Source organism: Macaca fascicularis, chromosome 16 (genome assembly GCF_037993035.2).
Source record: "Macaca fascicularis isolate 582-1 chromosome 16, T2T-MFA8v1.1".
Classification (NCBI taxonomy): Eukaryota; Metazoa; Chordata; class Mammalia; order Primates; family Cercopithecidae; genus Macaca; species Macaca fascicularis.
In genome coordinates this window covers 60,887,860-60,901,724 of record NC_088390.1, presented here as the reverse complement: position 1 = coordinate 60,901,724, position 13,865 = coordinate 60,887,860, and the positions used below count along the sequence as shown (strand labels likewise).

The window sequence follows — 13,865 nt, the reverse complement described above, 5'->3', positions numbered from 1 at the left end:
TTGCCTGGCCTATCTTTTTATATATAGAAGCCATGAGTTCATGCCGGTACATCCACTTCCAATACAGTACCACAGGCTTCCATATTTGTAACTCCCTTCTCTGACAGAAAAACCTGGCTCTCATTATCCTTATTATGTTTACTTATTTGACCAGTCCTCCATTATGTAATACAACCAGAACTATTGTTCTTGTATAAGACCTTTCATTTCAAAAAATACGAAAAAAAAAAAAAGAAAGAAAATTAAAACAAAAAGGGCTGGGCATGGTGGCTCGTGTGTATAATCCCAGCCCTTTGGGAAGCTAAGGCAAGAGGATCCCTTGAGGCCAGGAGTTCAAGACAAGCCTGGGCAACATAGTGAGACTCTGTCACTACAAAAAACTTTAAGTGCCAGATGTGGTGGCACACACCTGTAGTCCTAGGTACTCAGTAGACTCAGGCAGGAGGACTGCTTGAGCCCAGGAGTTTAAGGTTACAGTGAGCTGTGATCATGCCACTGCTCTCAAGCCTGGGCAACAGAGCAAAATCCTATCTCTTAAAAAAAAAAGTAAAACAAGCAAAGAAAAATTCCTACATGCTTCAGAGGAACACATAGAATTCAGAATTTATGTAATATATCATTCACAATGTCCAGCATACAATCCAAAATTATGTGGTCATATGAAGAAGCAGGAAAATGTGACCCATACTCAAGAGAAAAGGAAATCAATGGTAACTGACCTCAAAATGGCATACATAATGGAACTGGCAGATAAGAATTTTTATAAACCATAATAATTACACTTCTATAATTGAAGTTATAGAAGGAAAAGGGTGGGAGAATGGAACAGAAAAAATATTTGAAAGCATTTAGAGAAAAATGAAAAGGATGTAAAGGAAAATATGCTTTTAATTAACAAATAGAAAACCTCAGCAGATGAATTAAAATGAACTAAATGGAAATTCTAGAACTAAAAGTTACAATATCTGAAAAAGAAAACTCATTAGATAGGCTTAACAGCAAATTAAGATGACAGAAGAAAGAGTAAATGAACTTGAAAATATGAAAATAGAAATTATTCATTCTGAATATCAGAGGAAAAATGGCATTTTTGGGAGATAAAGCAACAATGTCTCAGGGAACTGTGGGAAAATGTGAAAAGATCTAACACATATAATTGAAGTTATAGAAGGAAAAGTGGGGGGAAAGGAACAGAAAAAATATTTGAAGAAATAATGGCTGAAAATTTCTTAAGTTTGGTGAAAAACATAACTTTACAGATTTAAGAAGTTCCATGAACCCAAGTGGGATATATGCAAATAAAATTACAGCTAGGAATATTATGGTCAAACTGCTGAAAGCCAAAAGTAAAGAGAAAAATCTTGAAAGCACTTAGAGAAAAGGAACACATTACCTATAGGAAAGCAACAGTGCAAGATATCACTGATTTCTCATCAGAAACAATAGAAGACAGAAGACAGTGGAATGCCATCTTCAAAGAGCTGGAAGAAAAAAAAAAACTGGGCCAGGTATGGTGGTTCATGCCTCTAATACCATTTTGGGAGGCTGAGATGAGAGGATGGCTTGAGGCCAGGAGTTCAAGATCAGCCTTGTCATCAAAGCAAGTCCCTGTCTCTAGAAAAAAAAAAAAAAATTAAGAAAAAAACCCTGTAAACCCAGAATTCTATATCTAGTAAAAATATCCTGTAAGATTGAAGACAAAGTAAAGACATTTTCAAATAAATGAAAACTAGGAAAAGTCCCTCAGATAATTGCACTACTAAAAATGCTAAAGTTCTTTAGACTGTAGGGAAATGATACCAGATCAGAACTCAAATGTTTATGAAAAAATGAAAAGCACCAGGCCAGGCACAGTGGCTCACACCTGTAATCCTAACACTTTGGGAGGCCAGGGTAGGAGGATCACTATAGCCCAGGAGTTTGAGACCAACTTGGGCAACATAGTGAGACCCCATCCCTACAAAAAAAATTTTTTTTTTAATTAGCCAGGCATGGTGGTGCTTCTATAGTCCCAGCTACTTGGGAGGCTGAGGTAGGAGGATTGCTTGAGCCCAGGAGGTTGAGGCTGCAGTGAACCATGATTGTGCCACTGCACTCCAGCCTGGGCAACACAGTGAGATCCTATCTGAAAAAAAGAAAAAAGGCACCAGAAATGTTAAATATATGGGTAAATAGAAACTACTATTTTTTCATCTTAACTTTAAAATACAATATGACTATTCAAAGCAAGAATTAGCATTGTATTGCAAGGTTTAAAGTATATGCAGATGTGATACATATGACAACTATAGTATAAAGCTTGGAGGGTAGGAAATGGGCCTAAATGGTTGCAGGCTTTCTACATTTTATGTGAAATGTATGATTTTAACTCTAAGAAGACTGGAAAATTAAAGATGTATTTTATAGTCCCTAGAACAGGGAGAAATAGACAAATCAACAGTCATATTTGGAGATTTTAATATTCCTTTTTCAGCAACTAAACAACTAGTCAAAAATTAGTATATCCATAGATCTGAATGACATTGTCAACTACCTTGATTTAATTAACATTTATTAAACAGTACACTTGAGAACTGCAGAATACCTAGAAGCAGCTTTTCCACTCCTTATTGAATCTCCCCCTGGTTCTGCTCACCTGCCTTCACTCCTGCCTCCACCACGTCCATCAGGGTGACCCAGAAGTTCTACAGGGTGTCCACCTCTGGCCCCGGGACCTTCAGCAGCCACTCCTATGTGAGTAGGCCCAGTGTCTGCATCAGTTCCTCAAGCTTGTGAGCTTCTCCCAAGTAGGCAGTAGCATCAGTGTCCAGGGTGTCCTGGGTGCCAACGTGGGTCTGGGTGGAGGCTATGGCTGAGATGGTGGTTGTAGGAGGCATCACAGCCATCATGGTCAACCAGAGCCTGCTGAGCCCCCTTAAGCTGGAGTTGGACCCCAACATCCAGGCTGTGTGCACTCAGGAGAAGGAGCAGATCAAGACCCTCAACAAGTTTGCCTCCTTCATCGCGGTTCCTGAAGCAGCAGAACAAGATGCTGGGGACCAGATAGAGCCTCCTGCAGCAACAGAAGATGACTTGGAGCAGCAAGGACAACATGTCCAAGAGCTACATCAACAACCTTTCGTGGCAGCCAGACACTCTGGGCCAGGAGAAGCTGCAGCTGGAGGCAGATCTTGGCAACATGCAGGGGCTGGTAGAGGATTTCAAGAACAAGTACGAGGATGAGTTCAGTAAGCGTACAGAGATGGAGAATAAAATTGTCCTTATCAAGAAGGATGTGGATGAGGCCTACATGAACAGGGTAGAGCTGGAGTCTCACCTGGATGGCAAGCTGGTAAGATCAGCTTCCTCAGGCAGCTGTATGAAGAGGAGATCCAGGAGCTGCAGTCCCAGATCTCGGACACATCTGTGGGACTGTCCATGGACAACACCCACTCCCTGGACACGGATGGCATCATTGCTGAGGTCGAGGCCTGGTATGAGGAGATCACCAACCGCAGCTGGGCCCAGGCTGACAGCATGCACCAGATCAAATATGAGGAGCTGCAGACCCTGGCTGGGAAGCACCAGGATGACCTGCGTTGTACAAAGACAGAGATCTCTAAGATAAACTGGAACATCAGCCGGCTCCAGTCTGAGACTGAGGGCCTCAAAGGCCACAGGGCTTCCCTGGAGGCCGCCATTGTGGATGTGTGGGGAGCGGTCCATTAAGGATGCCAATGTCAAGGGGTCCAAGCTGGAGGCTGCCCTGCAGCGGGCCAAACAGGACGTGGCGCGTCAGCTGCGCAAGTATCAGGACATTGACCCTGGACATTGAGATCACCTCCTACAGGAAGCTGCTGGAGGGTGAGAAGAGCCAGCTGAAGTCTGGGATGCAGAGCATGAGTATCCATATGAAGACCACCAGGGTGGTCTAAGCTCAGCCTACAGGGGCCTTACAAGCCCTGGCCTCAGCTACAGCTTGGGATCCAGCTTTGGCTATGGCAGGGGCTCCAGCTCCTTCAGCTGCACCCACTTCTTCAGGGCCGTGGTTGTGAAGAAGATCGAGATCGCGATGGGAAGCTGGTGTCCCAGTCCTCTGAAGTCCTGCCCAGGTGAATGGCCACAGCAGCCCCACCCAGCCTACCCCCTCCTGTGGCTGCCCCAGAGCCTGTGGAGGAGGCCGCTGTGCAGGGGAGTATAGGGAACAGGAGACCCACCTAAGGCTCAGCCCTAACCCTCAGTGCATGGGGAGTTTACTGCCTGGCAAGTAACTCCCTTGCCCATGACTCCAGTTACAAAACAATTAATCACTTTTTCTTCCTCCTAAATAAAGCCTGAGCTAGATCTGCAAAACAAAACAAAACAAACAAAACCAACAAAAAACAACACACATACATCTCAACTACACATGGCACATTCACCGAGGACACAAATCTTAATCCTTTTAAAGGGATTACAGTCATACAGACTGTGTTCTCTGACTGACTGAAGTGCAATGGAATTTGACTTCAATAACAAGTTAGCTAAAGAATTCCTGAATTCCCCCAAATATCTGGAAATTAAACACTTATAAATCACCAGTGGATCAAAGAAGTCACGAGGGAAATTATAACTGAATTATAATTAAAATAAAACATCAGCATTTACGAGATGCAGCTAAAGCAATGCTTGCAGGAAAACTTATAGCTTTAAATGTTTATAATTAGAAAAGAAGAAAGGAATAAAGTCAGTCACTAAAATTTCACCTTAAGAGGGCAGAAACAGAGCAAGTTAAGCCCAAAGTAGAAGGAAGAAGCACTTTTGAACAAGTTCTAGTTTCACTGTGTTGAAACTAGATGTCTGCCTCCTACCCTATAACCCAGTAATTCCATACCTAGGTATGGATTCAAGAGACATGAAAGCACATGACCACAGAAATACTTGTGCAAGGATGATCATACTGCAGTCTAATCATGAGAAAAACAAACACATCCCAGTTGAGGGACATTCTACAAAATACCTGACCAGTACTTAAAACTGTCAAGATCATCAAAACAAGGAAAGCCTGAGAAACTGTCCCAACCAAGAGGAGCCTAAGGAGACAAGATGACTAAATGTAACATGGGATCCTGGAAGGGATCTTGCAACAGAAAAAGGACATTAGATGAAAACTAAGGAAATCTGAATACTTAGATAGTAATAATGTATGAATATATGTTCATTAATTATAACAGATGTACCATACTAATATAAGATGTTAATAATAGGGGAAATTGGGTGTGGGGTATATGGGAACTCTCTGTGCTATCTTTGCAATTTTTCCATAAATTTAAAACTACTCTAAAATTTAAAAGTTTATTATTTTAAAAAAGAATATCATAGTAGTTTGACTTATAAATAGCCCAAACTGGAAACAGTCTAGGTGTCCATCAACAGGAGAATGGATAAACAAACTGGGATATTCATATGGAATACTACTTAGTAATAAAAAAGAATGAACTACTGATAAACACCACAGAATGGATGTATCTCAAAACATTATGTTGAGTGAAAGAAGCCTCAGGCAAAATAATGTATACCATATGTCTGTGTGATTCTGTTTTTATGAAGTTCTAAAATAGGCTAAACTAATCTATGGTGGAAAAAGTCAAAACAGTAGTTGTCTCTGGAGTATGTGGGTGGGAATTGACTAGTAAGAGATTTGAGGGAGCTTTTCTGGGATGATGGTAATGTTCTGTATCTTGATGCATGAGGAAAATGTATGAGGATGCATGAGGATGCATGAGGATATGCATTTTTAAAAACTTATAGAATGTTACACCTAAGATCTGTGCTTATCACTGTATGTAAAATTTACCTTTTAAAATCTTGTAAACAGATATTGAATTTTAGTTAATAATAATCATGCTGAAATGTTAGGACTGAGGTAGACTGATATCTGCAACTTATTTTGAAATGCATCAAAAAAGCTGGATCGATGAATGGATTGAGTGGTGAATGGGTGGAAAGATATGTGATATTGCTGCAAATGACATGATTTTATTCTTTTTAATGACTGATTAGTATTTCATTTTATATATATTTACCACTTTTAACTGTTTTTTTTCTATGTGTCCAACAGTGTTCATAATAAAATATTGGGGGAAGAATAAAGAATATATGAAATTATTTCTAATGGGACCCACTTTTTGCATATTGTTCTTGGTGTAAGTAGATCTCTGGCAGAAGGTTTTTAGAGTAACGTTGCTGCATCAATATTTTTTTTTCATTCTCCTTGAAAGGCTTTTAGGCAGAGTATAGAGAAAGAGCAGTCTTGCTCTGAAAGAGGGATTCTGCTGCTAAGTTTTCTGAAATGGTATCCCTTATTAAATTTGAAATGCTCAAACCTATAGAAATGTGTCCTAAGTAGCTAATATTTATAACCTCCTTCTTTTCAGATATACAAACAAATGTGGAACTCAAAAGCACTCAGGAGCAGTCTGTGCCCACAGGTAACATCAGGTCTTTTCTCTCTGGAAATATGCCTTTGCTAAAAATACCAAAGTAAGAAGATCATGCTTATTCTGGTTACAGTAAAAATGCTATGGAAATGTGTGTGTGTGTGTGTGTGTGTGTTTTTAATATGGTTGTCTCTTGCTGATGAAAAAATAACTCATCCGTTTAGATCATGTAAGTTCTTTAGCATCTTAAGGCCAAACATACGCTACCTAATGTTGATCACTGTTTGTTTGTTTGTTTTTAATTTTTCAGCTGATTGCTCTGAAGACAGTTTTTGTTGAATAACATAGTAGCTTGTATTTGAATGACTTGCGATTTTTACTCTAGAAGAGTAGTCTGCAAACTTTTTTGTAAAGGGCCAGATAGTAAATATTTAGACTTTTCAGGCCACATATGGTCTCTGTCACATATTATTTTTTGTATGTCTTACAACTCTTAAAAAATGGAACAACCATTTCTACCTCCTGGGCTCACACAGAAGCAGGCTATGGTCAGACTTGTGTCTCAGGCCATAGTTTACTGATCCCTGCTCTAGAATAAATTATAAACATTTATAATAATTTATTTCCTGAAAACAACTTCTGCGTTCCCTCATTGATGAACTCACTGTGTGAATCAAAGCTTACATTATATTACAAAATTTAATTTATCACTGAAATGGCTTTTTGTGTTACTGTAAGTTGTAATCACATGTGTTTTTTTTTTTTTTTTTGAGATGGAATTTCACTCTTGTTGCCTAGGCTGTAGTGCAATGGTGTGATCGTGGCTCACCACAACCTCCGCCTTCTGGGTTCAAGCGATTCTCCTGCCTTAGCCTCCCAAGTAGCTGAGATTACAGGCATGCGCCACCATGCCTGGCTACTTTTGTATTTTTAGTAGAGACTGGGTTTCACTGTGTTGGTCAGGCTGGTCTCGAACCCCCAACCTCAGGTGATCCACCCGCCTTGGCCTCCCAAAGTGCTGGGAATATAGGCATGAGCCATTGCGCCCGGCCAATCACATCTTTTAATTGAACCTAAACCTCATATTAATTGTTTAGGTGTCCACTATATTTTAGTCATTTCAGGCTCGAGAAAAGTGAACCATTGTTTAGAATGGTGTCTTAGAGTTCACAGAGTATACATTATAATATGCAGAAATTAGAAACTTTAGATATTCATAAATCAAACACTGAGTCCATGGTGATCACATTTTCAGGGGCTCTTAGTGATGGGTTTTGTGAAACGTGTTTCTCTTTCGCTCCCGCCTGTTTGGTCGTGGCTCTGCAGAAAGGAGTATCACTGCAAAGCTTCTAGTTACCTCCTTATTTCAACCCAGCCTCAGTGCCACGGGAGTCAGTGTCTTTGACTATTTTTTGTGTTAATGGGAACTCAGCAAATATTTTGTTGAAGATTGGGAAGGAGTTAGATAAAAAGAGGGTAACTTTTTAGTTCATTTCTTCTGCTATCCTCTTTGTTAAGCTACTATGTTTGTATGTGAAACTAATTCCAGTTATATCGTTCCTTTTTCTTCTAGTATTATCAATATTTATTATACATTTCTGTTAAACTTATTTTGTAACAAGTTTGCTATTTATTTAAGCATGCTTTTATTATGTCTGCTCCCTTTCACTTATGAACTTTCATAACACTTTGTATTTCCTTTATTTAATCCCTTGTCTGAGCCTACTGTGCATTAGAGTTGTGGACTTCTCTTATCTTTATTTCAAAGTATGAGCTCCTTGAAGACATAATGACTTATTCATATCTGTAGCCTTGTCAACATTTAGTAAATGTTCAAACAAATAAAGAAACTTGGGGTCCAATATAATTTCCACAGAATCACATTTATAATGTGAACAGAAGGGAAAAACAGAATTTGGCATACAGAAAGCTTACAGATCTTCCTCCTAGGAAAGCATCTTTCCCAAATTAGGTTATACCAGTGTTTGTAGGCTTAGTATTTCTGGTCACTGCTTTGTCATAAATAGCAATGGCATCCTACTGAATATCGTGAGATATACCAGTGGAGAGAGAATTTTTCTCCAGAAGGAACCTGAGTGCCCTTTAACTCAGATGAAAGAAATATTCAAGAAAGTTGTGTGTATTCAGAGGGTACATGAACCCTGGGCATATTTCTTTTTCTTTTCTTTTTTTTTTTTTTGAGACAAAGTCTTACTCTGTCATCCAGGCTGGAGTGCAGTGGCGCTATCTTGGCTCTCTGCAACCTCCACCTCCCAAGTTCAAGTGATTCTCCTGCCTCAGCCTCCCGAGTAGCTGGGATTACAGGCACACAACTCCATGCCCGACTAATTTTTGTATTTTTAGTAGAGATGGGGTTTCACCATGTTGGCCAGGCTGGTCTCAAACTCCTGACCTCAGGTGATCTGCCCACCTCGGCCTCCCAAAGTGCTGGGATTACAGGTGTGAGCCACTGTGAACCCTGGGCATATTTCTAAACCTCAAGAGTTTTCATGTATATATCCCTTTTGGGTATGTGTGAGGGGGTACTGTCACTAAAGGATTGTGTGAAGCTGAAAGTTAATTGGAGGTCTACTTAATACATATTTATAAAAATCCTTTAACATTGAACCACATACTTAAAACTCCTTTTATCTTTTAGAAAGTCCAGCAGTTTTGAATGACTACAGTTTAACCAAATCTCATGAAATGGAAAATGTGGACAGTGGAGAAGGCCCAGCCAATGAAGACGAAGACATAGGAGGTGAGCCGTAGTGTGCAGAGTAAATACTGATGGCTATAGATATTGCTAAGGCTTAGTGTGGAGAGGAAATCAGCTCTCCAGGGAAAACTTGCATTTGTGGGTTTGGTTAGGAGTGATTCTGTTTTGCTAATTTCGCAAATATTTGCATTTCATAGTTGTACGTTATCAGCAAATTTTGAGAATTTAAGGTGCTTATCCAGAGTTCCAATTATATTAACTTTACTTAAAATATAATGTTTATTTTACTATTTTCCATTATTAAAGTAATACATGTTTATTGTAGAAAGTTTGGGGTGTTTTCTGACACCAATAAACCAATTTTCCAGTTCTCCAGACAATGACTTGGTGTCCAACAATTCAATTCAATTTTTTTTTTTTTGAGATGGAGTCTCACTGTCACCCAGGCCAGAGTGCGGTGGCGCAATCTCTGCTCACTGCAACCTCCGCCTCCCACGTTTTAGTGAGTCTCCTGCCTCAGCCTCCCAAATAGCTGAGATTACAGGCACCCACCACCATGCCCAGCTAATTTTTGAATTTTTTTAATAGAGACAGGGTTTTACCATGTTGGCCAGGCTGGCCAGGAGCTCCTGACCTCAAGTGATCACCAAACTTAGCCTTCCAAAGTACTGGGATTATAGGCATGAACCACCATGCCCAGCCCAATTCAATTCAATTCTGATTCTAATTCCTGATGTTTGCGTAGACCCCACAGGTTACAGGCTCAGTTCCACAATACTGCACAGTACTCTCTCCACTTCAGACACCAGTCTCAAGTACCAGGTCCCCAGATTACCTGCACTTCTGTCTGGCTTAGCTACAAAATCGGGGACTCCCCTCCACATGTTTAATAATTTGCTAGGATGACTCACAGGACTTGTTACATAACTCATTTATTCATTCGTTTACTCTCAGCTACTCTTCCTCCTTCTTACTGTCTATGCCCAAACTTTCCCACCTTTGGGAGGAACATTAGGTTTAGCCACTGCACTGGTCTAGATCATAGGCAGCAATACTAGTCTAGCAAGTACCTCTCCCTCAGTCAACTCCCATACATACAGGGTAGGGTTACAAAGGTACAGAACTAGTGGGCTATTTCTACCACTGGCCAATATATCTGCATTCAATATTAACCCCAATTTTGCCAGATGGGGTAAAGGCACAGCCTGCCTCATCAGGCCCTTAGGAATTCTGACATAAAGGTTTAAAGCTATGGTTACAGCTTCTTGCTTTGGGAATCATCTCTGTTTCTGGCACTTGTAGGTTACAGTGCTGGTCTTGCAACCACTGCCTCTGATAGGAAAGAGAAAGCTGATGTGACGACGTAGGGAAGGAAAAAAGAATAGTCATCACACCAATATCCTCCTCTTTGGCAAGAATTGTATAGTCATATCAGCATCCTCCCCCACCTCCTCTTCCCAATCTACCAGAAAAACAGAGGAATCTACCTAGTGGGAACACTCCCTTAGCTCATGTGAGAGTGACCTCACACTTGTGCAAATGCATAAACCAACCCTTCATGCCTATGCCTCACCCTATTTTAGACAGTGTTTCAATTGGTCCAATTCTCTATCAAACTATTACTTTGAGGAGGATAGCTCTTTGCCCATTGTTTGACATTATGGGCTGTAAGTAGAGTGCTGCTAAGTATGAAGAAATGTGGCCCAGCCGTTCAAATTGGTGCAATATCTTCTGTTCTGGTTCTTTGATGGTACTGACCATTTGTGTCTACCACCAGATAAGCAAAGCCCCATCCAGAGTCAGTGTTTATCCCTGTCAAAACCAATCTGTAGGATGGGTGCAGTGGCTCACACCTGTAATCCCAGCACTTTGAGAGACTGAAGCAGGAGGATCTCTTGAGCTCAGGAATTCGGCCCAGCCTGGGCAACATGGTGAAGCCCCATCTCTATTAAAAAAAAAATAATTATAATAATAATACAAATAAATTAGCCAGGGGTGGTGGTGTGTACCTATAGTTCCAGCTACTTGGGAGACTAAGGCTGGAGGATCACTTGAGCCTGGGAGGTTGAGGCTGCAGTGAGCTGTGATCCCGCCACTGCACTCCAGCCTGGGCAATAGAATGAGATCCTGTCTCAAAAGAACAACAACAGGCAGGCCATAGTGACTCACACCTGTAATCCCAGCACTTTGGGAGGCTGAGGTGAGTGGATCGTTTGAGGTTGGGAGTTCGAGACCAGTCTGACCAACTGGTGAAACCTCGTCTCTGATAAAAATACAAAAATTAGCCAGGTGTGGTGGTACTCACCTGTAATCCCAGCTACTGGGGAGGCTGAGGCAGGAGAATTGCTTGAACCTGGGAGGTGGAAGTTGCAGTGAGCTGAGATTGCACCAGTGCGCTCCAGCTTGGGCGACACAGTGAGACTCCATTTCAGAAAAAGAACAAAAACAAAAATGATTTGTAGCCTTTGGGACTACCAGCATTGGCTCTTCAATGTAATCCACTTGCCAGCTATGTGTGGGGTCTTTCCTCTGGGGAATCTTCCCCATAGTCATCTACAGTAGCTGTCTCTCTTATTGGCAGACAGAATAGTTTGTTGCTATTTTGTGCCTCAGGGGGTCCTAGAGAAATATGTCCAGATTCAACCCATCTTCTACAGTGGCTGTAGCACCCTGCAACCTGTCTACTCATTTCATGGACCCACATGCTAACCTCAAACAAGCACACTATGATACTTATTAATTGGTTCTGATCAGCTTCCAAATCTGGAAGGGGGGTCTTTTGCTGAGCATTGATATGTCCTACTTTAATGCACCCCTCAAATTCCTATAGTGATTTCCATAGGGCTTTGTCCCATATGAGAGTCCCTTTAATATGCCAAGTTTCCGTTGCACTCTTGCCTTACCACATGGACAAGCTGTTGGCCATTGCCCATGAATCAGAAACTGAAACATATGGGCATGTATCACTGCTCAGTTCTTCCATCACTTCTAGGAAAACAACAGATTATTCAGCTCACCGAGCTGATTTGTTTTTACCTTCTTTAATTACAGTTGTGGTGTTCCAAACAGGATGTTGTCCATTTACCTTAAAACTACCATCCACAGCCAGGCATGGTGGCTCATGCCTGTAATCCTAACACTTTGGGAGGCCAAGGCAGGAGGATTGCTTGAGCTCAGGAGCTCAAGACCAGCCTGGGCAATATAGTGAGACCTTGTCTCTACAAAACACTTAAAAATTAGCTAGGCATGGTGGCACATGCCTGTGGTCCCAGCTACTTGGGGGACTGGGGTGGGAGGATCTTTTGAGCCTGGGAGGTTGAGGCTGCAGTGAGCCCTGATCGTGTCACTGCACTCTAGGCTAGATGATAGAATAAGACCCTGTCTCAAAAAGCAAACAAAAAAACCTCCATCCACAAATCAAGCATCTCTCTGTTGGTCAAAGACTACTTTACAGGGCACTGTTTAAGTGATGATAGAATCCAGTAGCTCCTCATATAGTTCCAAAGTCAGTTGTAGAAGAAAAGAGGATCCCTACTCCCGAGTATATCATCTTTTCATTCCCCAGGTAGCATGATTCTCTATAAACTATTTCTATGTTACTATAGAACTCTTCTGGGCACTGCCCTCCCCATTAGAACACTTCTCTGACATCACCCAAGACTTCATTCATATTTTAGGTTTTAAAATTATTTTTTGTCCTTTAATCATAAGGACAATTTCAATTAATGTCCAAGAGCAGGCTAATAATTGCCCCTTAAATGGAAATTCTCTGGTCCAAAATCCAATTGTTGCCATCGCTGGGAAGCACTCACAAGTTTTTGCCATAAGTCATTATCCAACTCTCACACACCAAGCCTAAATTTCCCCTACCCTAAGTCATCCCAGGGCCAGATACCAGTCAACCAGAGACCATCCCTATGCCCTAAAGCCCACCAGAATTATTCAGACTAGCCAATCCTAAACTGTTTACCCAGCCCTGCCTTGCCTTCTCCACAGAAACCCCAATTAAGGCTCTGACCTAAGCTTTTTCCTCATTCCTCTTTTCTGTCTCCTGACCAACACTGGTGCTTTCTCCTGTGACCTTGTATAGCACATAATAACCATCTCTCTGGGACCTGTAAATGTGACAAACTTCTTTCCAGGCCTTGTTCTTATTTCCTTTGTGTCCATACTGACTTTACCCTATCATATCTGACATGTACATTCTTAGACATCACTTAACCGAGGCATTTACCATGACCTGGTGTATTAGTCTGTTCTCATGCTGCTATGAAGAAATACCCAAGACTGGGCAATTTATAAAGAAAAGAGGTTTAATTGACTCACAGTTCCACATAGATGGAGAGGCCTCAGAAAACTTACAATCATAGCAGAAGGCATCTCTTCACAGGGCAGCAGGAGATAATGAGTGCCAGCAGGGGAAATGCCAGACACTTATAAAACCATCAGATCTTGGTCGGGCACAGTGGCTCATGCCTGTAATCCCAGCACTTTGGGAGGCTGAGGTGGGAGGATCACAAAATCAGGAGATTGAGACCATCCTGGCTAACATGGTGAAATCCCATCTCTACTAAAAATACAAAAAATTAGCTGGGGGTGGTGGCAGGTGCCTGTAGTCCCAGCTACTTGGGAGGCTGAGGCAGGAGAATGGCTTGAACCCTGGAGGCGGAGCTTTCAGTGAGCCGAGATCACGCCACTGCACTCCAGCCTGGGTGACAGAGCAAGACTCCGTCTCAAAAGGGAAAAGC

The 13,865-nt window shown here is 41.5% G+C and overlaps 1 protein-coding gene across 1 annotated transcript in view; it reads left to right on the top strand.

Annotated features, from left to right (window-relative positions):
- IKZF3 (IKAROS family zinc finger 3) overlaps positions 1–13,865 on the top strand; it is a 96,477-nt gene that overhangs the window by 21,822 nt on the left and 60,790 nt on the right. Inside the window, exons 2-3 of the mRNA XM_005584044.5 lie at positions 6,396–6,449; positions 9,058–9,159. Coding sequence (XP_005584101.1) covers positions 6,396–6,449; positions 9,058–9,159 — 156 coding nt within the window. The remainder of the gene's footprint in view (positions 1–6,395; positions 6,450–9,057; positions 9,160–13,865) is intronic.